Source organism: Paroedura picta, chromosome 1 (assembly GCF_049243985.1).
Source record: "Paroedura picta isolate Pp20150507F chromosome 1, Ppicta_v3.0, whole genome shotgun sequence".
NCBI lineage: Eukaryota > Metazoa > Chordata > Lepidosauria > Squamata > Gekkonidae > Paroedura > Paroedura picta.
In genome coordinates this window covers 94,397,571-94,420,086 of record NC_135369.1, presented here as the reverse complement: position 1 = coordinate 94,420,086, position 22,516 = coordinate 94,397,571, and the positions used below count along the sequence as shown (strand labels likewise).

Here is a 22,516-nt window from a genome sequence, read left to right as displayed (position 1 = left end):
CTATATTGCATAGAAGATCTAACGATTCCCTTTTTTGGTGCTTTCCCCCTTGTGCTGAAGACCTCTTTGTCTGGTGCTCTGTCGAATTAGAGAGGGGCCATGGCCTTAGTTGTATAACAGAAGGATCTTCACTGTGTGAATGAAGATAAGCTCTGTGTAAGCAAGAAAATATTTTTATTCGGTATGTTCATTTCAAAAGACATCATGTTTAAAGCAGCTTCTTCCTGGAAAGTTGAAGAGTTATGATTAGTGTTATGCATGAACTTCTCCCTGTTTTTCTCAGATTGGCTTTGTCTTCTGCATCCATTCTTTGGCCATGGCCATCATGGCGTGTCACAATTCCAAAGGTGCCCTCAGGGTCAAAAATACCTGGAGTGCGTCCTGATCTAAATAATTAAGCATTACATAGCTTTGTTCTTTTTTAAATTAGCTGCTCTACTACCCCTGGAGAAGATCCTATTGGAATTAACCTCTGTGCTATCAAGTAGAATTCTTACATACACTACTGGATCCTTTTTTAAAGTCGGGAGTCAGGGATTGAACTTGAGACTTCTTGCACGTAAAGCAGTTGTTCTACAACTAAAGCCATGGCCCCTCCTTAAAAAAAATTGCACAGCCAATTGGAAACCCTGCCAGGCAAAAGTCCCACCTAGTCCCAATTAGTTTCCAAAAAACAGTAGGTGGGTGCTAGGGAAAGTGTTAGTGGGCTTCAAAGCAAAAATTATGTTGGTGCTTATGCAAAAATAAACTAGAATCCCGTGGCAAAACAAAATCAAAATACGAACCATACCATGCATATATTGTTAAATTGTTATGAAAAAATAATTGAAATATTGTAAAAATGGAAGATGCAGAGATATAAGAGACATCAAAACATTGGACATAAATAATACATTTTAACGATCTATTTTCAGAACTGAGTTCTAGTGCGTTCTGGATAGAAATCAGTTTGACTTTCAATCTTGTTTTGACTTCCCATTAACATTGAGGCATATGTATTAAAGAAAATGTAATGCCAGGTACTGAAGATATAAACTTTATAACCGACACAGGTAAACCCAATTAACAATATTATTTTTAAACTCAAAATACAAATAAAAACAATTGATTCCTAGGAATGAGAGCAATTTATTTACTAGGGAATCTACAAAAGCCCCAATAAATGTATTTAATCATAAGCAAGATGCATTTTTTTTCTCATAAAAGGGATTATCGTATATTTCCATACACATTAGTTACTTTTTAATTTTAATATACAGAAGTAGTAAATATATACAGCCTCAGTATCTGAGCATGGCTGTGAGCTGTCTCTCATTCTTTGTTTCCTTTCTTCCCCTGTCCAACCTCTGAGGATTTGGAGGAAGCACTAGGCTTCCTCCAACCACTCCCTACTCACCACCACCACCACCCTTGTGAAGTGGTAGAGTGGATAAGCGACTATCCCTAGGTGACCCAGATGACAAGGTCCTGGATTAGGAGGAAGAGGGCTCTGAACCTGGTGTTCCCAGATACACATGCACCTGCCCCCCCTTGCACTAGTTCTGATCCCTCATGGCATTTTCCAGAGAAGCTGCGGGGCTTAGCGGGGAGGCTGTTTCTCAAACCTTCAAAGGATGTTTTTTTTTACTTCCTGCAACCCAATTTCCTTAATGGACTTAGAACAGGTGTAGGGGAGAAAGGAGGTCACCATCCACCACCCTCCTGGATAATCACTCTGCCTCCTGACTTTTGCTGTTCAGACATGTGGTGGCAACAGAGGTGTCTCTTTTTTTCAGTTTGGTGTAGTGGTTAGGAGTGTGGACTTCTAATCTGGTGTGCTGGGTTTGATTCTACACTCCCCCACATGCAGCCAGCTGGGTGACCTTGGGTTTGCCAGGGTGCTGATAAAACTGTTCTGACTGAGTAGTGATATTGGGGCTCTCTCAGCCTCACTGTTGTGGGGAGAGGAAAGGGAAGGTGACTGTAATCCGCTTTGAGATTCCTTTGAGTAGAGAAAAGCGGCAGATAAGAACCAACTCTCCTTCATTTCTCCACTTTCTTCCAAGGCTGGAACATCTTTCCCTCAGAGTGGCATGTGCAAGATGGCCCAGTTGCCTCATAATCTTGTGCAGTCACTCCTCCTCCTTTCTTTCCTCAGTCCTGCCCTTTCATCTGCAAACCACCACTCTACTTTGTAATTTAATTTTTATCATAACTGAAATTATTTTACATGATGAAACAGAATGGTACTAGTAATATTTTAATTGCTATTATTTTTAAGCCTTTTGTATCACTGTCTCATTGTGTAGTTTAAACGCCTTGATGTCTCTGCAATGAAGTTAATTTTAGTAGTTAAAACAAATATTTTACTTTAACCATTCTACTAATAATGGTCTGGGATTTGATTTTGAAATCCCTGCTGCTGTCAAGAGATAATAATTCAATATTGCTTGGGAATAGGAGCTTCATAATTAAATAGAACAACTTTGTATTCTTAGGTTTATCTCTCTACATGCCGAAAGAGAAGAAAGGAAGGGAAGGCAGCATAACCAGCACAGTCCAGAAGTATAATACCAAAATGGATCTTTGCCATATATTCAGTAGTTAACATCAGGCAAACTGCATACTAAAATGGGGAACTACTAAGTAACAAAAAGTACCGCCACAGGGGACTTGAAAGCAGAAGTCAAATTAAAATATTGCTCTCCCCCCTCCCCCCTTTTCTACTTCGGGCCTTATGTGAAAACTCACCCACTAAAGAAGAAAATGCCTTATTAAGACATGTGACTAATCCCCCTGAGTCAGTATGAGTTTGCAACTGAGCAAACAACTTTGCTGAATTTGACTTTCTGGGCTGCAGACATTTAAATGGGCCACAGTATTTAACATGCATGCCTGTCTTACCAAAAAAGTGTTGATGAAGCTGGTCATTTCTCTTAACTCTGCCACTGGACAGCCTTTCCTCTTCACTGGACAGCCTTTCCTCTTCATGCAGGGAAGAGGAGGGGGGGATCTGTAGAGCCTGCATTGTTCAAGGAAATACTTCTAATGAAAATGCTGTTGAAGCCACATCTTAAATGCACTTCATAATAGGAATGTGATCCACAAAACAAACCCACAAATAGCAAACAAAACCAGTATTTTAAGGAGGGGGTTCTGCTATTATTTGGTTCCATTGTTCCCTATGGAGAATCTTTCTGAGGCACCAAACAAGGTTGGAGAACTGTCAGCAACAATGTTACTGTGCTTGAAGGTCTTATCCAAAAACTTTGCAGAAATATGAATTGCCAATTTCAAACATTATTTTAAAAAGTGACTGGCACATCATTCAGAAAGAATGCCTTTTGAGAACTACGTTTAAATTCCCTCACAAAGTTTTTCATGGGAGAACCTTTTTAAAACTGGATTTTGCATGAGTTTTTAAAATGATTGAAAACAAATTTATAAGACTTTGTGGTTAACAATGAATAGGTTAGATGTGTGTTATATCATTGCTGAACTATGAACCTTATTCTCATAAATGAATAACTGGCCATAGACATTAAAGTTTCCTTTTTTCTTGTCCTTCCTCTGCTGTCAGATCAGTTCATTGAGGCATTTATACCCCCGCTTGTATCATTCTCACATCAGCAGTTGTAGAGAGATTTGATGTCCTTCCAATGTTTGTTTGGGGCTTGGCTGTGGATACCATAAAGCAGTGGTCCCCAACCCACGGGCTGTGGCCCGGCGCCAGGCCGCGGCTCCGTCTTCCCTCCCCCCCGAAGCGAGAAGCTCGCCAGGCCGCGAGCAAATTGGCCGCCAAATTGGCCGATTAGCTCGTGGCCCGGCAAGCTTCTCACTTCGGGAGGGGAGGGAAGAGAAGTTTGCTGAGCCACAAGCTAATCGGCCACTTTGGCTTTAGCGGCCGATTTGCTTGTGGCCCGGAGGGGCCGGGAGGGGAAGTCGCGGCCGCTGGCATGGCAGCGGCGCAAACACGCATGCGTGGACTGCCGCCCACGCGCGTTTGCGGCAGTCCGTGCATGCGCATTTGCGCTGGGGCTGCAGCGCGTGTGCGGGCCCCTGGGCTGCCCTCTCCGCTCACCACTCCGCAGCGGTCTGCGGCAAGCAGAAGCTTGCGGACTGCTGCCATAAAGCATATTCAATCTTAGTTTCATTTTTTGTGTGTTTTTAAAGGGAGAAACAAGAGGGTCTAACCAGTTTTAAATAAACCATTTCAGTGTCTGAACAAATCTGTTGTGAGCCACCCAAAGCTTCTGGGAAGGGCGGCATACAAGTGGAAAAATAAATAAATGAATTAAATCTGTTTTGTTTTTAGAACTGGCCTAATATTCCCTAAAGGTCCAAATTGCAAAAGGACATGTGTTGTGGTGGGCATGATATCTTCCAGGGTAATATGCTAGTCTTTCTTGACCTTCCCATGGAAGAATCACTGGATTCAAGAGAACATAGTCTGAAATATACTTGCTGAGCACACTTTTATATGATGGGTGGATACTGTTTAAGGAACTAGGTGGAGGCTTCTGTTAAACATGTCAGATCTTTTAACTAGAGCGTGTGGGATAGCTATATATGCAAAGAGCAATTTTCAGCTGCTTAGCCATACTCTGAGGGTGTCTATAACCTTCTTTTTGTAATTCTGTAATCTGTCCCTCAGTAAACAGTAAGGGTTGGGGTGGGCTGTGTCTGTGATCAAAACTCCCGGATTGGCCCCTTGGCCCTGGACTGACAAGCGGAGGGGCCAATCAGAAGGCACAAAGCACCTTCTGATTGGGCCCTCAGCAGGACAGACCAGAGTTCCAGGGCAATCTGGAGAAATGGCTGCCAGTCTGCTCCTGACCACCAAAGGGAGAGGAGGTCAGCAGGGCTGCCAAGGGGGATGAAAACAGAGGCTTGGACAGGCTGCGCCAGCCCTTTTCACCCCAAGGCTGCTTTAACTGTCATGTCCAACTGCAAATTGCCTCAGAACCCTGACAGAGCTGGCAGGAGGCTGCAGAGTGCTCCCCCTCCCCCCTCCCTTCAGACCTGCTGCGAAGGAGCCTCTGACAGCCCCTGACTGAGGGGAGGAGGCCTTTCCAAGAGCAACGCAGGGCAGTCTTAGGGGCCTTCCTTTTGAGGGGGGGCACAGAAAAGCCCCTTCTCACTTAAAATACTGCTCTGCCCGGAGGTTAGACACAGCCTAGCCATGTGTCTTTCTTCTTTGCAACTCGGCAGATATGAGGCCACTGCACAGCATTATTCTGCAGACGAAACTGGTTCTTTTGTCTCCTGTTTCACCTGCACAACAACCCTGTGCAGTAGGCCTCAAGTCTTTCAATTCAACAACCTGTGTGGGAGGCCTTAAATGTTTCTTCTCTACCACAACCCTGTCCAAAGTAGCCCTTTCTGCCTGGGGAGCTGATCTTTATACTCTGCAGGTGAGCTGTAATTCCAGGAGGTCTCCAGGTCCCACCTGGAGGTTGGCTATCCCTGGGTTGGACATATTCCTGGAGGTTTGGAGGTGGGATTTCAAAATCGTACAATGCTTCAGAGTCCAGCCTTCAAATGAGCCATTTTTGCCTGCAGTTGGGAGGGAGTGGTGCAGGTGTGTCCCTCCTGGGCTATGGCCTATGGCCAGCCCTTACCAGCAACTGTTTGTATTCTGGGGCACAGACAGGCAGACCAGCATCAGGCCTGTGAGTCTGGAAAGTGCAGGAAAAACTAAATATTTACAGCCTGAAACTCTAAATAATAAACAAGTAAATGGCTGGAGAGTCATGGGAACTAAATTGACTTTTTAACCTTGGCCAGGCAAGTAAAAAACCAGTATAAAAAACCTTACTAATGTCAAGACTGCTGTGCACATAGAGTCTTCCTCTTAGGGTTGCCAGCTTCCATGTGAGGCTCTCTGCCCCACCTCCCTCATGGGGAGTCTGCTATGGGGAGAGGAAGGGAAGATGATTAGAAAATGCTTTGAGACACATGAGGCCTGCTGGGTCACAGCGGCCCATTCCCAGTTCTCTCAGACCTCTCACAGCCCCACATCACTCACAGGTTGACTATTGTGGGGAGACGAAGGGAAAAGGTGTTTGAAAACTGCTTTGACACACACTCAACACACACGTTCAACCCCATGCCCTTACAGACTGGATAACTCCTCCACTTCCTCTTCCCACTGCCAAGCTCTAGCGCCCGTATTCCTGGATACAATGGGCTTTGCCCATAGTATTGAAATAATTGCCAAGTAGTTGTAGAAGGAAGGGGATATGGGTAAAGTAGCTTCAGTGCTTGATATGCTGTGTAGACTTGGTCAACTGCAGTAATCCTCTGATTTAGAGCTACAGTCTGGTGATCTTTCCTTAGAATGGAAGAATGTAGGTTTGAGCCAAGAATAGCAATGGAAAGTTATGCATAGTAGAATATCTGCTGAAGGAACCTTCATCTGTAGGTGTGAAATGTAAGACAGTGAGGCTGTACTCAGAAATCATGGCATACCATGGTTTGCTGTTATGGGAACAAGATCTCTGCCTCCCTCCCCATCTCATGTTGCATGGCTTTAGAAAGGAGACGGCCATCCCTTCTGAATAATCTGATTCTGTTTCAGCTGAATCTGCCCACATGATAAGCTGACTGACTATAGCCTGAGTATGGGTGGAAAAGTTGGATGTACCTTGTCACAGTCAAAGCTCAGTATTATAATTACATTGGCAACGCAGCCATGTTGCCTGCTGTAATTAAACTGCTGTAATTAAACTGCATTCAAATAATCTGTGGTGAAAAGATAGTAATTGACTGTGTTGGAGAATAAATGATGCACTAGGCCTTGGCAGGAGCTCAAATAACTAAGGAGGACAATTGTCTTCCAATATGTAGGTGTAAACTTCAGCATATTACCATATTTCTGCCTTGATGTTTGTATGCAAAAGCAAGAGGTGGGTGAGCTGGTTTTTTATACCCAACTTTTCACTACCTGAAGGAACCCGAAGGCAGTTTATGAACGCCTTTCCCTCCATCTCCCCACAGAAGACACCCTGGGAGGTAGTGGGGCTGAGAGAGGTCTAAGAGAACTGCTCTGAGAATAAGAACTGTGACTAGCCCAGGGTCACTTAGTTGGCTGCATGTGGACAAGTGGGAGATCTACCCCAGTTCTCCAGGTTAGAGTTTGTTGTTCTTAAGCACTACCCTGCACAGTTTTGATATTGATTTCCTCTTCGTCCCAAGGAAGTTGAACTTGTATCTGTTCTTGGTATGGACATGTGTTTCCCAGAAGTGACTTCGCTGGCCTTTTTCATTTCTGATTGTACTAGAATAGGTAGGAAAATTAGCTGCCCTTTAGGGGGTCTGGCCATGGAAATAGCACCCCAACTGAAAGACATTTGACATGCAAGTGAATGATTGCGGTAATTGAAGAGACTTGTTTTCACATTAAGAGCCATATCTCATTTTAGCCTTGCTTTGGATTTCCTTTGGATGCTATGAGTTGACTCTAGATTTTCCGCATCTGGGCTTTCCTCACCTTGTTTCCCAGGCTGAAATTTGCTCTATACTTTCGGCATCTGAGTGGGATGGAGGCAGCCTCCCATGATACTTTGCTCATTTTCCCTTTTCCAAAGGTTTTCACCTTTAATTTCATCATGCCTCTTAATCCCACCATTCTGTGTCCTCGATCACCTCCCCCCTTCCCCAAAGTGTAAAGAAGAGAAAGAGTTGGTTCTTATATGCCGCTTTTCTCTACCCAAAAGAGTCTCAAAGCGGCTTACATTCACCTTCCCATTCCTCTCCCCACAACAGACACCCTGTGAGGTGGGTGAGGCTGAGAGAGCCCTGATATTACTGCTCGGTCAGAACAGCTTTATCAGTGCTGTGGCGAGCCCAAGGTCACCCAGCTGTCTGCATGTGGGGGAACACGGAATCAAACCCAGCTCGCCAGATTAGAAGTCCACAATCTTAACCACTACTCCAAGCTGGTTCTCGAAGTGGAAGTTTTTTTTGTAAGTGGGTTATTGCATTGCAGTGTTGCTGTAGTGCAATGTGGAAACTGCCATTGGTTTTATTGCTAGAAACAATGATTTTTTTTAAGCCTGATTTTTTGGGATGGGGGAGGGAGGATGGTGATGGGGAAAGGGGCGTGCATAAATTACTCAAAATGGTGGTTATGGGAAAAAACCTGAATGCACGCATTTCTCCATTGTGCAGCCCCGAATTAGATTTTGCCTTTACTGATTGAAATCACTGTAACCGGGAAGTTCCAAAACTCATGATATTCAGGAGGCTATTCAAATCTGCACTTGGAAAGGCAGATTTTAATGTGGAAACAGATGGAAAATAGCGCTTTAGAAATGCAAATCTGAGCAATATAGCTAGTATGGAAATGGTCAGATTTGCAGTAGTAATGCAGTGTGCAAATACCTTAGAAACTAGAAGGGGTGTGGCTTAGAGCTGCTGATGGCCACAATGTCCATCTTATTTAATTAATTAGCATGTTTCTTGATAGCTCGTATAGTATACCAGCATATGACTTTACACACCTATTGCTTGCAAACCAACATAAATACGATTTACTTAAATTTTAATACTTGTTACTACCTCTAAAAATCTAGTTGAAAAGTAACTCTCAACACATCAAAAATCAAAAAAACATGTAGGGGAGCACTTCAACCTTCCAGGATATTCAATGAGGGACCTCAAAGATGGCTTTGCTTAAATTGAATCCCAAACAGATGTGTCTATTGGTGCAAGGACTTCCAATTATAGAACACAATTTTCCTACCTTCTTTGAGAATTCAAAATGCCCCCTGAAATCCTATTCCCTTGAGAGAGTATGTCCACACAATCAGGATTTTGGGGGATATTTTAGGTGGCCAAAAGAAGTAGGGAGGCAGGGAAAATCTGTTTTTCAAATACCTTGCCTTTCTCCCCAATGGGAATTTAGACCATCTTCCAGCTCCATTTTTCCTTCACAGAAATTCTCTAAGGTGGGTTAAGGCTGACAACATATGACTGGTTCAAAGTCAAGTGGGGATTCCAACACAGATCTTTTAGACCCCAATCTAACACTCTAGCTGCTACTCTACACTGGTGACAAGGTGCAGTTCAGTCTTCCTTAATTTCAGTTTGGGCTTTCCAGTAACCACTTACTAAGCCTTGGGCAGTGAGACTGCTGCTAGAATGTTGGTGAAAACTATTTATATATGATTGGGAAATTGAAACTCCCAAGGAGAAATTTGGACGAGAAGAATTTCTTGAGCCCATTGTTGTTGTTAGTTGCAAAGTCATGTCCGACCCATCGCAACTCCAAGGACAATGATCCTCCAGGCTTTCCTGTCCTCTACCATTCCCCGGATGTTAAATATCTATCAGGAGTGAGTTTTAACTTTGGGCTGTATCAAATAATCCATGAATAGAATGAATGAAGGGGTTTCTTCTGCCATCTTGTTACGCCCCTCACAATTGTTTCTGAAGGGAAAGGTATTCTTGGGAACAGAATGGGGTGGGTTTTGTGGAGGGTTGTAACCTGAAGCTGGATTTGCCAAAGATCCTTCCATATATATGCAAACCTCTCTTGTGAGGGCTATTGCAGTGTTTGTGGAAGAACTTGTGTGTGGGGCGAGAGGGGGGGGAGAGACTGATCTACACTGGTCTTTCTGCTTCTCCAGTATTGCATTTCCCTCTTAATGGGAAAGAGTCCCTTAAAACCTTGCAGCACCTCTGTGGGGACTGGGGTTGCCTATGAAGGGCTGCTGGAGAAAGTGGTTTGTGAACTAATTCACAGTTCCTTGGGGCTATAAGATTTAGTTGACTGTTCTTTCAGTTTTCTAATCTATGCAATATGTGCTTTGCTACAATGATTCAGTGCTTTTCAGTAGTTGGGTTAGAATGTATAAACATTCAGTGCCTCATTATAACCAAGCAACAAGGTGAAGTCTAAAACAGGGAAAGCTGGCTTCTTTCTATACTTACTCCTTACTATCCCCCTCGAGTTCTTAGCTGCATTACCATGCTTAGCTGTTGAACGGCTGATCTTCAGATGACTTTGCTTTGCTTTTGTCAGTCTGTTTTATAATAATATTTAATTGGTATAGTGTCTCTCCATATGGGCTTGGGGCAGTTCACAACAATTAAATCATTCAATAAAATCAGTTACAATAATAAAATTAATGTAAAATACAATAACTATAATTAAAAACCCATCCCCATCCCCTTGGCATCCTCCGCCAGCTATCCCAGGCTGGGGTTGACATCAGAAGCAACACTCTGCTTTCAGAGACTGAGCCCTCAGTCCCGTTGCTTTCAGGGGCCGAGCCCGTAGGGTCATTTTGGAGTTTTGACCTTTGAACCCTGGCATGACCACCTACCAGAGTTAACAAGTGATTGTGCTCGAAGAAGCAGTGACGATCCTGGACACTGCTCCTGACCTTGGGCTGCCTACTGCCCAATCATCAGGAGGGCGATTCTGCACACCCCCACACCAATCTGCTGGATTGTGCATTGTCTAGCACTGGAAAGCAGTCCATGGACTGACAGTTCATAAGAGGAACAGTTGTTTTGCACTCCCCATGACTGTTGCCTCATCTAGTGGAACAACCTCCTGCATTCCATGAGACACCAGAGCAATGGCTGCCTGAACTGCTGTACAGCAACTGGCCTTGACCACAAGCCACCCACCGAATGAATGACTTGTTGCGCCACAGCTGCCAACCCACCAACCAGCAAACAAAACAAGAAAACTGACCATGGAGGAAAGGCAATGTGAGAGGAGAGCCCGCAACGGAAAGACTCAAGGAGGAATGTTAGGAGGAAGCCCTGAGAAAATCAGAAGATAAATCCGTGACTAAAGACCTGGTGGGGTGGGGGAGGTGGATAATTGGGGGGTGGTATGCAAGGAAAAAATCCCACACACCAAATTTTAGTGTAAAGCCCATGAGTCTAAAGACACTTTCCTTAACCCACTCGTTTCTGATATAACTGAATTATAGCTGATTCAACCCATTTCCCCCCCAAAATTAGCTGCAGTCTTTCAGAATGTGTTCCATAAATTAAGTTGCCCAATTAAACTCCCCTAAATCAAATTAGAACTGTTTAACATAGCCATCCAACAAATCAATTAATTTGAAATCATTAATAACTATCAATCCACACATTTATTTATAATTAGAACTACCAAATTTACATTTATTTGCATACCTGTGGTTGGGTAGGAAGAGGCCATGGGAGGAAGCACACTTGCCCACCCTGGACAGTGTGCAGCTCTTAGCAACTCACTCTGCCAGGAACCTGGGGTGATTCTGGATGTTTCCCTTACAATGGAAGCCCAGGTCATAGAGGTAGCATGGTTGGCATTTTATCACCTCCGCCAAGCCCCAAAACTACTAGTGCTGTACCTGGACCCAGAGCACCTAGCCCCAGTGATCCATGCGATGGTCACCTCTAGACTGGACTTCTGCAATCTGCTCTATGCAGGCCTACCTTTATCCTTGATCTGGAAACTACAACTGCTGCAGAATGCCACGGCTAGGATCCTCACTAAGACAACATGGAGGTCTCACATCCAGCCAGGAACATGGCTGGCTCCCAGTTGAATTCCGGATTAAGCTTAAGGTTTTGGTAATCACCTTTAAGGCCATATGCGGTCTGGGCCCAGTGTACCTGAGAGACCGCCTCCCTGCCTATACCCTCAGAAGAGCTTTACACTCTGCCACCTCCAACTAGCTGTGGATCCCTGGCCCTAAAGAGGCACGTTGGACCTCAACAAGGGCCAGTGCCTTTTCAATCCTGGCCCCCACCTGGTGGAATGAGATCCCCGAAGTGATCAGGGCCCTGCCTGAACTTCCACAATTCCACAGGGCCTGCAAAAGGAAGCTCTTACACCATGCATTTGCTTGAGGGTGACTGACTCAAAACATCTACAGGGTCCGTGTCCCACCCTGACTGAGAGGTCGAACCTATTGAGAGCTTGTCAAAGTTGCTTGTTAAAATGTTGTTCCAGCCGATATGTTATTGTTATTTGTTATATAGTTATATTATATTGTTATTGTTATATTGATATTGTTTTCTGTAAATGTTCTATATGTTTTATGTAAACTGCCCAGAGCCATAGGGAAGAGCGGTATAAAAATCTAAATAAATAAGGCTAAAGCCCCATCTCCAACACTAATGCTGTGCAATGCGCATTCTATTAACAACAAAGCTTCTACTCTGCAAGCTTATTTGGCAGAGTATAGGATAGATCTGGTATGTGTGACAGAAACCTGGGTCAGGGAAGGTGAAACAGTTGCCCTTAAATTACTGTCCCCCCCCCTCCGCCGCCAGTTCTCCATCATTCATGGACCGCAGGGCAGGAAAGAGGGGTGGTAATTTTAATCAGAGGATTACTGCCTCAGAGCTCTCCCCACACCATCAATTCCAGGACTTGGATAGAATCATAGAGTTGGAAGAGGCCATACAGGCCATCTAGTCCAACCCCCTGCTCAACGCAGGATCAGCCCAAAGCATCCTAAAGTGTGTATCCAACCTTTGCTTGAAGACTGCCAGTGAGGGGGAGTTCACCACCTCCTTAGGCAGCCTATTCCACTGCTGAACTACTCTGACTGTGAATTTTTCCCCCCTGATATCTAGCCTATATCATTGTACTTATAGTTTAAACCCATTACTGCGTGTCCTTTCCTCTGCAGCCAATGGGAACAGCATCCTGCCCTCCTCCAAATGACAACCTTTCAAATACTTAAAGAGGGCTATCGTGTCCCCTCTCAACCTCCTTTTCTCCAGGCTGAACATTCCCAAGTCCCTCAACCTATCTTCATAGGGCTTGGACCCTTGGCCCCAGATCATCCTTGTCGCTCTCCTCTGTACCCTTTCAATTTTATCTCCGTCCTTGAAGTGAGGCGTCCAGAACTGCACACAGTACTCCAGGTGTGGTTTGACCAGTGCCGTATACAATGGGACTATGACATCTTCTGATTTTGATATGATGCTCTTGTTGATACAGCCCAAAATGGCATTTGCCTTTTTTACCGCTGCATCACACTGCCTGCTCATGTTTAGTTTACAATCCACAAGTACCCCAAGGTCTCGTTCACACACAGTGTTACCTAGAAGCGTATCCCCATCCAGTAGGCATGCTTTTCATTTTTCTGACCCAGATGCAGAACTTTACACTTTATTAAATTGCATCTTGTTCTCATTTGCCCATTTCCCCATTGTGTTCAGATCTTGTTGAACTCTGTCTCTATCTTCTGGAATATTTGCCAGACCTCCCAATTTGGTGTCATCTGCAAACTTGATGAGTAGTCCTTCCACCCCCTCATCTAGGTCATTAATAAATATGTTAAAAAGTACCGGACCGAGCACCAAGCCCTGAAGTACCCACTACTCACCTCCTTCCAGTCTGATGAAACACCATTGACAGCAACTCTTTGAGTGCGGTTCTCTAACCAATTCCCTATCCACCTAACTATCTGAAAATCCAGATTGCAGTCCTTCAATTTATCCATCAGAACATCATGGGGAACCTTATCAAAAGCTTTACTAAAATCCAAGTAAACGACATCAACCGAATTTCCATGATGTGCAGGCCTTAGATGAGGCTCAGTCAAGAGCTAGGCCATCTGAGTGGTGTACCATGTACCCAATGCACCATCAGATGCCCTGCCAGCCCTGCTAGAGGCAACAGCAACCTGGTCATTATAGTTCCTCAGACAATTGATCTTGGAGGACTTTAATGTTCACATTGAGCTAGTGTTCTCTGGAAATAGGTTGCACCTAATGTTGGCCATGGTGACACTAGGGCTCTCACAAAAAGAAACAGGATTGAGTGAGTTTGGAGAAGCCTTGAGAACATCTTGTAGGACACTTATGAAAACCAGTGAAATCCATTGCTGACAGCAAGATCTTAGCTAATTACTGTCAGCAATTGATTATTCAGCCATTATTCTCTTAATGTGGCATATTTATTGTATGCCAAATGTTTCCCATGCAATTCATTTTCAAGTGAACATAAACAAATACAAATTGCTGTTTTCTGACATCAACCGAATTTCCACAGTCCAGCAAACCTGTCACTTGGTCAAAAAAGGAAACCAGGTTGGTCTGACAGGACCTGTTGGAGACAAATCCATGCTGACTTCCTTGGATCACCAATTTGTCCTCCAGATGTTTGCAGATCACTCCCTTTAATATCTGCTCCATTATCTTCCCCACAACAGAGGTCATACTCACTGGTCTGTAGTTTCCCGGGTCATCCTTCCTCCCTTTTTTGAAGATCGGAATAACGTTTGCTCTCTTCCAGTCCTCCGGGACATCTCCAGTCCTTAAAGAGGTCCCAAAGATGATGGACAAGGGTTCTGAAAGTTCTCTGGAAAGTTCTTTGAGCACTCTCGGGTGCATTTCATCCGGCCCAGGGGATTTGAACTAATCCAGTACAGCCTCTCTATCCATGTCAACCTGCCACCCAGACACTATCCTTTGGCTACTGCCATCTCTAGATGTGCGTAAACCTTTTGACCTGTGAGGAAAAACAGATGTAAAATAGGCGCTAAGCCTTTAGCTTTCTCTGCATCTTCCGTTAGAGTTCGTCCATCCACGCCCAACAGTGGGCCTATTGCCGCCTTTACTTTACGTTTGCTCCTCACATAACTGAAAAATCTTTTCTTGTTACAATGGGCTTCCCTGGCCAATCTTAGCTCACTCTCAGCTTTGGCCTTTCTGATGATTGATCTACAGTGCCTAGTAACCTGTAGGTATGCTTCTTTAGAGCTCTGTCCTTCCCTCCATTTCCTGAACATTTTCCTTTTCTTAGTTCCTCTTGAAGTTCTCTGTTCATCCAAATAGACTTCTTAGAGTTCCTGCAGTGTTTTAATCTTTCTGGTGTAGTCATGGATTGAGCATGCAATAGCTCTTGTTTGAGTAGCACCCACCTTTCACATGCTCCCTTCCTTTCCAGCATTCTTGTCCATGGTATGACACTCATCATGTCTCTGAGTTTATTAAAGTTTGCCCTACGAAAATCCAACATCCGCATCTGGATACAAGCTTCCTTGCCTCCCCATCTCAAAAGGAATTCTGTGAGGACCTGGTCACTTCCCCCTAGGGTCCCCACCTCCTTTACCTCATCCACCAACTCTTGCCTATTGGTCAGTATTAAGTCCAGTATGGCTGACCCTCTTGTGGGTTCATCTACCACTTAATAAATGAAATTGTCAGCCAGGCAGGTCAGAGACTTGCATGACTGAGGACGCTTTGCAGAGTTTGTTTCCCAGCACACATCTGGGAAATTGTAGTCACCCATGATGACAAGGTCCTGACGCTTGGATATTTTCTCAAGCTGCTCACGAAATGCAGCATCCACATCTTCTCATTGTTCAGGCGGTCGGTAGCAGACACCAACCACCACACTGTTTGTTTTCCCCTCGCTTATTTTCACCCAGATGCTTTCCACTGTAGATATACTCTCCTTCACTAGAATTTCCTGACAGGTGCACTTCCTCTCAATGTGCACTCCGCCGCCTTGCACCACCAACCCTCGGCTCCCGCTGCTACTGCAGCCGCAGCCCGCCTCAGGATCCAAACAGTTACAGTCGCCCATGCAGCCATCTGTCACCCGCCCGCGGTAGCGCGCACGGTACAGCCAAGGCAGTACTGCCCCCCCACGGCTGCATCTCGGCCCGCCATGACATGACTTGCCCAACGTCAGTGGATGCGGGGAGGGCCCACGGCTGCCCCTGCCTCTTCCACACACGGCAACACGAGGAGCGACCGCTGCCTGTGGCCCTCCAAGCTGCCACAAGAACACCTCCTCGGGAGGGACGCCCTGCTTCCTCCAATCTCTTCCCTCCGTCCACTCCCTGCCCTACTTGCCTCCACCGCCATGACCTCACCGAGGCTGCCACCAACTCCAAGGTAGGCCTCCGTCCCTGCACGCCCGGCATCTGCTCCCCACCCCTACAGCGGCCTGCCTCCCCCCCCCAGCTGCCCGGCCGCTAGCACCCGCTGTATTTTTCCTCCAGTACGCCTTAAAGCTAGTCACTCAATAAATGTTTAACAAATTTCAAAAATATATACAAAAATTACTCCCACCCATTCAGAAAACATTTCTAGGGCCATCAAGAATCCCCAGGGGTTCACAAAAACCTGGTTGGGAAAGCCTGGTGTATGCAATGCTAACACTTTCAAATTTGGAAACAGCTGCCCCGTTAACTTCCTTTTGCTGCTTGTAAAGAAAAGACATTAGTATCCAGTTGATAAATCTTGTCAAATATGGTCATGATAGAAGAAATCCAGATTAAACACTCTGAGAAAGAAACAGAAATATTAAAATTGAGGGGTGGCCAACATGCTAATCAGGAGCATCAAAACTATATTGGAGAGACTGTGTGGTTCCTGCAGAAGCTGCTAGATATGGGATCCTCAAAGTAGTTTTCCCCTTGCTTAGATAGTTCATAAGAGATAACTGATGTTCATGTTGCATCCTATTTTTCAGACTTTTGTTGTTGTCTATATTGGTGGTCTGTTTCTCAGCCTAATCAAAAATTAGAACTTGGTGTAGTACTTGCACCTTCCCTGATAACAACATGTGTCTCCAGGGTGGAGATGTCTCCTTTTGAAAGGCGCATGCCTTTTTGTGCAGCATTTCAGCACAGAATGGCTTGTGCAGCCATTAAGTTGTGGCACACAGTGTTCTCACTTGCATAAACCTAGCTTATTTCCATGTTTGTGCACTCCTTTCCTCATGCTTGGATGTGGTTAAAAACGTCCTGGTTTTCTAACTCCTTATCAGTGCATAGTTGACTTCCTCAATAAGTGGATTTTTGATTGAAGGAATTCCTTTATTCAAATAATAATAATAATATTATTATTATTTGGATTTATTACCGGCCACTCTCAGTAAAGACGGGTTACAAGATAAAATTAGAAGAACAGATTCATGATGCTGTTTGCCAAAACTAAGACTATTCCCTTTGGTGCCAAAAAGACATGTGCTATAACTCACTGTCCTCATGCTACAAGCCTGCCAAAGCAAAAGTGATAAAACAAACTGCCCAAGACATACCAAGAGCTGGGTCTTTGCCACCCAAGGTCAAGAGATAATCAAGAAGCACTGAGCAGGCTCTTTGGCAATTTACTGCAAACCTCCCTGAGGTTGAAAAGTTAAAATAACAAATTTCACAAGACACTTTCCAACTTCCCCTGGTCTTTTGTCACGCACAGCTAAGAGACGGTATAGAGACACACGAAATAAATGCAACACAAATCATTATGGCAAGAACTTGTGGCAACAGGATCTTGACACTTCTCAAAATTGATTTACAGTAACATTCGTGTGGTTATCTAGGTAAATTGGAATTGGTTCTTTCCCATAAAGATTAAACCACAGTTTAATCTCAATTAAGAATCCTGGAGCTTCTTTCTGGCCATCACAGCAGATTGTAATGTGAAGGTTTCCAAAAGTAAGAAGCAATCTATTGCCCTTTCAAGTAAGGGAAAGGGAGCATGCATACCAAAAACAAGACACATTTATGCCTACTGTGAACAAGCCTCTGATTAAGATGTCTGAATAAAGTTGCTGATACACCACTCTCAAAACGAGCTGATTCAGTACCGTATGAAGGATGAAACCTGAGCTTTTATAACTCTTTCTCTGGTTTAGGTGATGCCTCACTTACAAGGAATACTAAACTGCTCTTGGAATTCAATACTACAAAGCCTTGTCCACAGCAAAGTAGTCAGTATCTACAAAGCAGCATCAATTTCTACTGTGGAAAGACTCTGGTTAGTATGACTACTTCTTTTCCCTAAAGACTATGAATGGGTCTTGGTGGGATCACAGTGCTTTTACACATCACATTCTTGTGCAATTCTTTTAGCTTTAGTACTAAAATGCCTTAATGCCATTCCTTGACATATTCATGTGGCTTAGTCCTTCAGCCTGTGGAATTACTGAAGTTTGTGTAATCATTTCATTACTGTTACATATATTCAGAAGGAAGTTCTAATGGAAGATTTTAAAATGCAGGGGGCCTGCCTAAAATGCCTACGGTTGCTCCCAGTTTTATGATGTTGAGTGTCTATTGGGTTGGGCATTCAGCAAATTTGAAAGGAACCCCCCCCCCCCCTAAAAATAGTTCACTGGTGTTTTGGGGCTATTATTTAAGCCAATTGCCGATTAGACAATCTGATTGACTACTGATATGACTGAGCCCAAATAAAATCCAGTTTTTAAGGCTTTTATTTGAGGGTACTCTGCCATCCTGATCAGCTTGGTTTACCTAGCTACAAGAGTAGCCAGCCCCAGCTAAGGCCATGCAAAGCTCTCAGCTCTTGCTACCCCAGCTGATCGTTTCAAGTCTGTGTGTGGCAGCAAGAGACCTCCTGGTCACACACAGATCTTAGGGACAACTTCTGCTGTGGCATGGTTTAAATAGCACAGTTTAAACCACACTGCTGGAGAAGCCAAGTGAGACACAGAGTTGGGCTGGCTTTTGTTTGTTTTTTTCATTTTGGCTCTATTGGACCATTAAAAAAATCAGTATTTCTGATTTCCAATAGACCTGAACTAAAAACAGCCAGAGAGTCTCTTGTGGTGCAGGGTGGTAAGGCAGCAGAAATGCTGTCTGAAGCTGTCTGCCCATGAGGCTGGGAGTTCAATCCCAGCAGCTGGCTCAAGGTTGACTCAGCCTTCCATCCTTCTGAGGTCGGTAAAATGAGTACCCAGCTTGCTGGGGGGTAAACGGTAATGACTGGGGAAGGCACTGGCAAACCACCCCGTATTGAGTCTGCCATGAAAACGCTGGAGGGTGTCACCCCAAGGGTCAGACGTGACCCAGTGCTTGCACAGGGGATACCTTTACCTTTAAAAACAGCCAGACGGCCAAATCAGTTTTCCTGGCAAAAATGGCTGCTTGGGAGGGTGGACTCTTATGGCACTGTACCCTGTTGAGATCCTTGTCCTTCCTAAACCCTGCCTTCCCCTGTTTCTACCCCCAAAATCTCCCAGCTATTTCCCCACCCAGAGCTGGCAATCCTACTAGGCTGTCCTATGCTCCCCGCAAAGTGCAGTAGTTCAGATGCTGGCTTAGAAGTCAGGTACAAGAATGAAATAAGAGTTGTTTTTTTCATATTTGAGCTTTAGTGATCCTGTACACTAGCCATTGGTACCATACATTAGGTTACATTTCTACCTCTGAACATGAATCATGTTTCTGAATATCATCATTTCCTTAATTAGGGTTCACCAGAATTTGTGGCTTCGACAGACTGTGTGCACTACTTTGAGTGGAAGACGTACGTTGCTTGCAAGAAGGATTTGTTCAAACCAAAGATAGAGGTAACTTATAGGCAGGCAAACAGATCTTGGCTTTTATTACCTTGCTTTCTCAAGGGTCAAAAGATGATCTACTAATTTTGTTAATCCATTTGGTGGGTTCTGCCACCTGATTTGTGGTGGAACAGTTCACTTGTGGCAAATCCTCCATTTTCCAGCCACAGCTTGCACATTTGCAAGAACTTTGCTATTAAGAGTCTTCTGAGTCTTGAATATAACCTCGCCATCATTATAATAGAAGGAGGTCTAAAGATGTCACATCCTTTATAAATCAGTCCCAAGCTCAGACCCAGTTTACAAGGGTTCCGGCCCTATTGCTTGTACTCCCACCAGTGGTACAGAATCTGCAGCAAGACTTCAGATGTGAGGCCTGGATTAGTCAGGCCTCTATTTGGCAGTTTTTCAAGGCCACGTCTGCATCCATATTGCCTGTGTGAACTGATGCATACTTCCCTGAGTGGTTTTTCTATTGTGGTGTTGTGATGTCTGTTGAATTATGGAATTTTGTCCTGTAATTATTTTGAATGGCTTAATGTCATTAGTACGTTGAATTTTTTAGGTACCCTGCTATGTGTATGATGGCTTGAAGAAACATGACTTGAATCCATTGATTAAGACTTCTGGAGCATACCTGGTTGATGAGTCAGAAGATGATGTAGAGCTACATATAAACATCTGTAGAAACATAGGTTTGAACCTCAATGTGCATTGTCTGTCAAACACTCCATAACGTTGCCTGCTTCCTTTCCATTTCTTTTTTCTAAAAGCTGCTTCAGCTTTGTGTTTTGAGCTTTTATTATTGGAAAGAAGCCATCTTCTGGACAGTTCTCCCCCTCAACACATTCCATTCAGTATACTCCATGTTGTCTTTTGCTTAAATTCTCTCCACCTGTATGCTGTACCTCCTTTCTTATAATGAGGTTGGAGTAATAATGCCATGCTTCTTTCCTCTATTTATTAGCATTTTCTTCTCCATGCACTTTCACACCTAAAATTCTTCAAGCATTGTACACTGAGGATCTTTTGTGTTAAGATGGCAGCTGAAGTACTGAGACACTTAGTGCAACCAAATAGGGGGGGGGGGGGAATCCAACCCTACATGAGAAAGTTCTCAACCTTTTTGGTAACCTTTACCATACCGAGTCACTTAGTCAAATTGAACTCCCCAAGTAATTGCCCCAGTGAATAGTGGTGTCCCTGTGATTATTCACCAGTGGGCATTATAGGCTTTCAGCAGAGAAGTTAGGCATGGCCCAGATTTCTCTAAATAGTGGCTTTAGAGCCAGCCAGTACTGTGTTGTGTAGCTACTAAACCTACTTTGCTGTCTGCAGCCACAGTATTTAGTCACTTGGTGTTCTGCTAAAGTTCTTCGTCTTGTTGATAACCTCATAGAGTTGAGTGGCGAGTATTCTCTTGACTCTTGTTGCTTTTGTTTTATGTCTGAGAAAGAGCATTCCTTCTGCTTAATTTGGGGAGAGTCTAAACTGCTTATTGTATCAATTTATGTAAACTGAAATCCTCTGTAGAAAATATGTGTGCTGAAATCCATGCGGGTAGAAGAGGGCAGCCAGTGCCAATGCACTGTCCTCACAATTCATCCACACACAGTCATGTGACCATGAGCTGTGTTCAGCTGGTAGGTGGGAGCATGTTTGTGCTCACTCCTCCTTTGTGGATGTTGATTTTACTGTGCTGAGGAGATGGGTCGTCCTCTGCAGCATACCTGAGTTTTATCTGCCTTGACAGTATGTCCTTGTTGCATGTTTCTCTCTCTTCTCCTCCTGCCTAAATAAACCTTCCAAAGCCTGCCCTAATATTTGCCCTCTAAATTTAAAGTACTGATAAGGCAATAACAGGCATTGTATTAACAGGGAAGTCTGATGCAACCCGGAATTGTCCAGAGGATTCTGCTGCTTGCTTATTGAAGGATGGCCATACATTTGACATGGGGCAGCCTACAAATCAACTCAAGTTTGAAAGAAACAGGTACACTTGAACCTCTTATTCAAAAAGGATATTTGACTTACAACAGTGATATAAAATGTACATAATTGTCACTGAAACTTCAAAGATTACATGCATCCTATTTCTCTGCAATTTATCCAGAATCTGGGTGACTCTAGTTTTCAGTTTAATGTGGTTTCTTCAATTCCAAAGCTGTATATTCTTCTAACCTGTTAGTTCATATTTGTATGGCAGTTAAGAACATTTGAGACAGAATGTCCTAGAGTTCTTTTTAGCGCCTTGAATTGAATGGTTTTAGTTATTCAAAACAATTATCTGCCACCTTTTCACTCATGTAATGTCAAATAGTGCAGGAGGCATATTTCCCTAGTTCCCCAGGAGTGTGAAGTATATGGCATTGTAGCTCTCTGAGGTCCCTCCTCTCCTCAAACCCCACCCTCTTCACTTTCTGCCTCCCCCTGCCAGTCTCTAGGAATTTCCTAAATTAGAGTTGGCAACCGCTTCCCCACTCAACCGTTAACCTACCTTGAACAGTAGCAAGCAGTCAGGGCTAGCCGAGTCATGCATATTGGGTGGTATTAAGTTACTCAAAGGTTGCTGCCAGGCCTAGGGTTGCCAGACTCCAGGTGGGATTTGGAGTTCTTCTAGAATTACAGCTGAACTCCAGAGACTGGTCCCCCTGGAGAAAATGGCTGTTTTGTGGAGTAGACGCTGTAGTGTTATATCCAGCTAAACTCTCTCCCATCCTCAGGCTCCATCCCACTATCTCCAAGAATTTTCCAGCCTTGCTAGGTCTGGCCCCATTTAATCCGCTTGTAAAGGTTAAAATAGGCCTGGAAAAGTTCTGCCCCTTCCCTTAGCCTTTCATTTATAGAACCAAACGTGGAATACTGAGGTTGCCTAGCAACAGCCACTGAGGGAATCCATTGCTTAATGGTTTAGGTGCTCCTTTTATCATTTACAGATTTTCCTTAACACCCTAATGTATGTATTTATTTTTCTAGATTTCACATTTTTCTGCAAACCCAGGACATTTTTCAGGTTTGCAGAAGTATCTGTCTTGCCCATTCTCAGCTCTAGTCACCAGATTTATCTTCAGATTTGGCCAGCTTGTCTATTAGTACACAGATGGTATCAAAAGCTGCCAAGAGTTCCAGAAGAATTAATAGGGTTGCACCTTCTGATGGTGGTTGTGGTTAAGAGGACCATTTACTTACTTGGTCAGAGGTCCGGCTAACCTAATGTATCCAATGACACTGAATTTTCTGGTGACCATCTAA

At 44.1% G+C, this 22,516-nt stretch overlaps 1 protein-coding gene and 1 long non-coding RNA gene across 3 annotated transcripts in view; one reads left to right on the top strand and one right to left on the bottom strand.

The window, feature by feature from the left end:
* IGF2R (insulin like growth factor 2 receptor) overlaps nucleotides 1-22,516 on the top strand; it is a 103,073-nt gene that overhangs the window by 16,354 nt on the left and 64,203 nt on the right. For both annotated transcript variants that reach the window (XM_077348297.1, XM_077348307.1), the window contains exons 3-6: nucleotides 17,597-17,718; nucleotides 19,175-19,273; nucleotides 19,830-19,959; nucleotides 21,143-21,257. In XM_077348297.1, coding sequence (XP_077204412.1) covers nucleotides 17,597-17,718; nucleotides 19,175-19,273; nucleotides 19,830-19,959; nucleotides 21,143-21,257 — 466 coding nt within the window. The remainder of the gene's footprint in view (nucleotides 1-17,596; nucleotides 17,719-19,174; nucleotides 19,274-19,829; nucleotides 19,960-21,142; nucleotides 21,258-22,516) is intronic.
* On the bottom strand, nucleotides 10-22,381 carry LOC143842944 (uncharacterized). Its single transcript, XR_013233399.1, has 3 exons — nucleotides 21,762-22,381; nucleotides 2,884-3,001; nucleotides 10-152 (listed from the first exon to the last, which is right to left on the bottom strand). It is a non-coding gene; the product is annotated as an uncharacterized LOC143842944 (long non-coding RNA).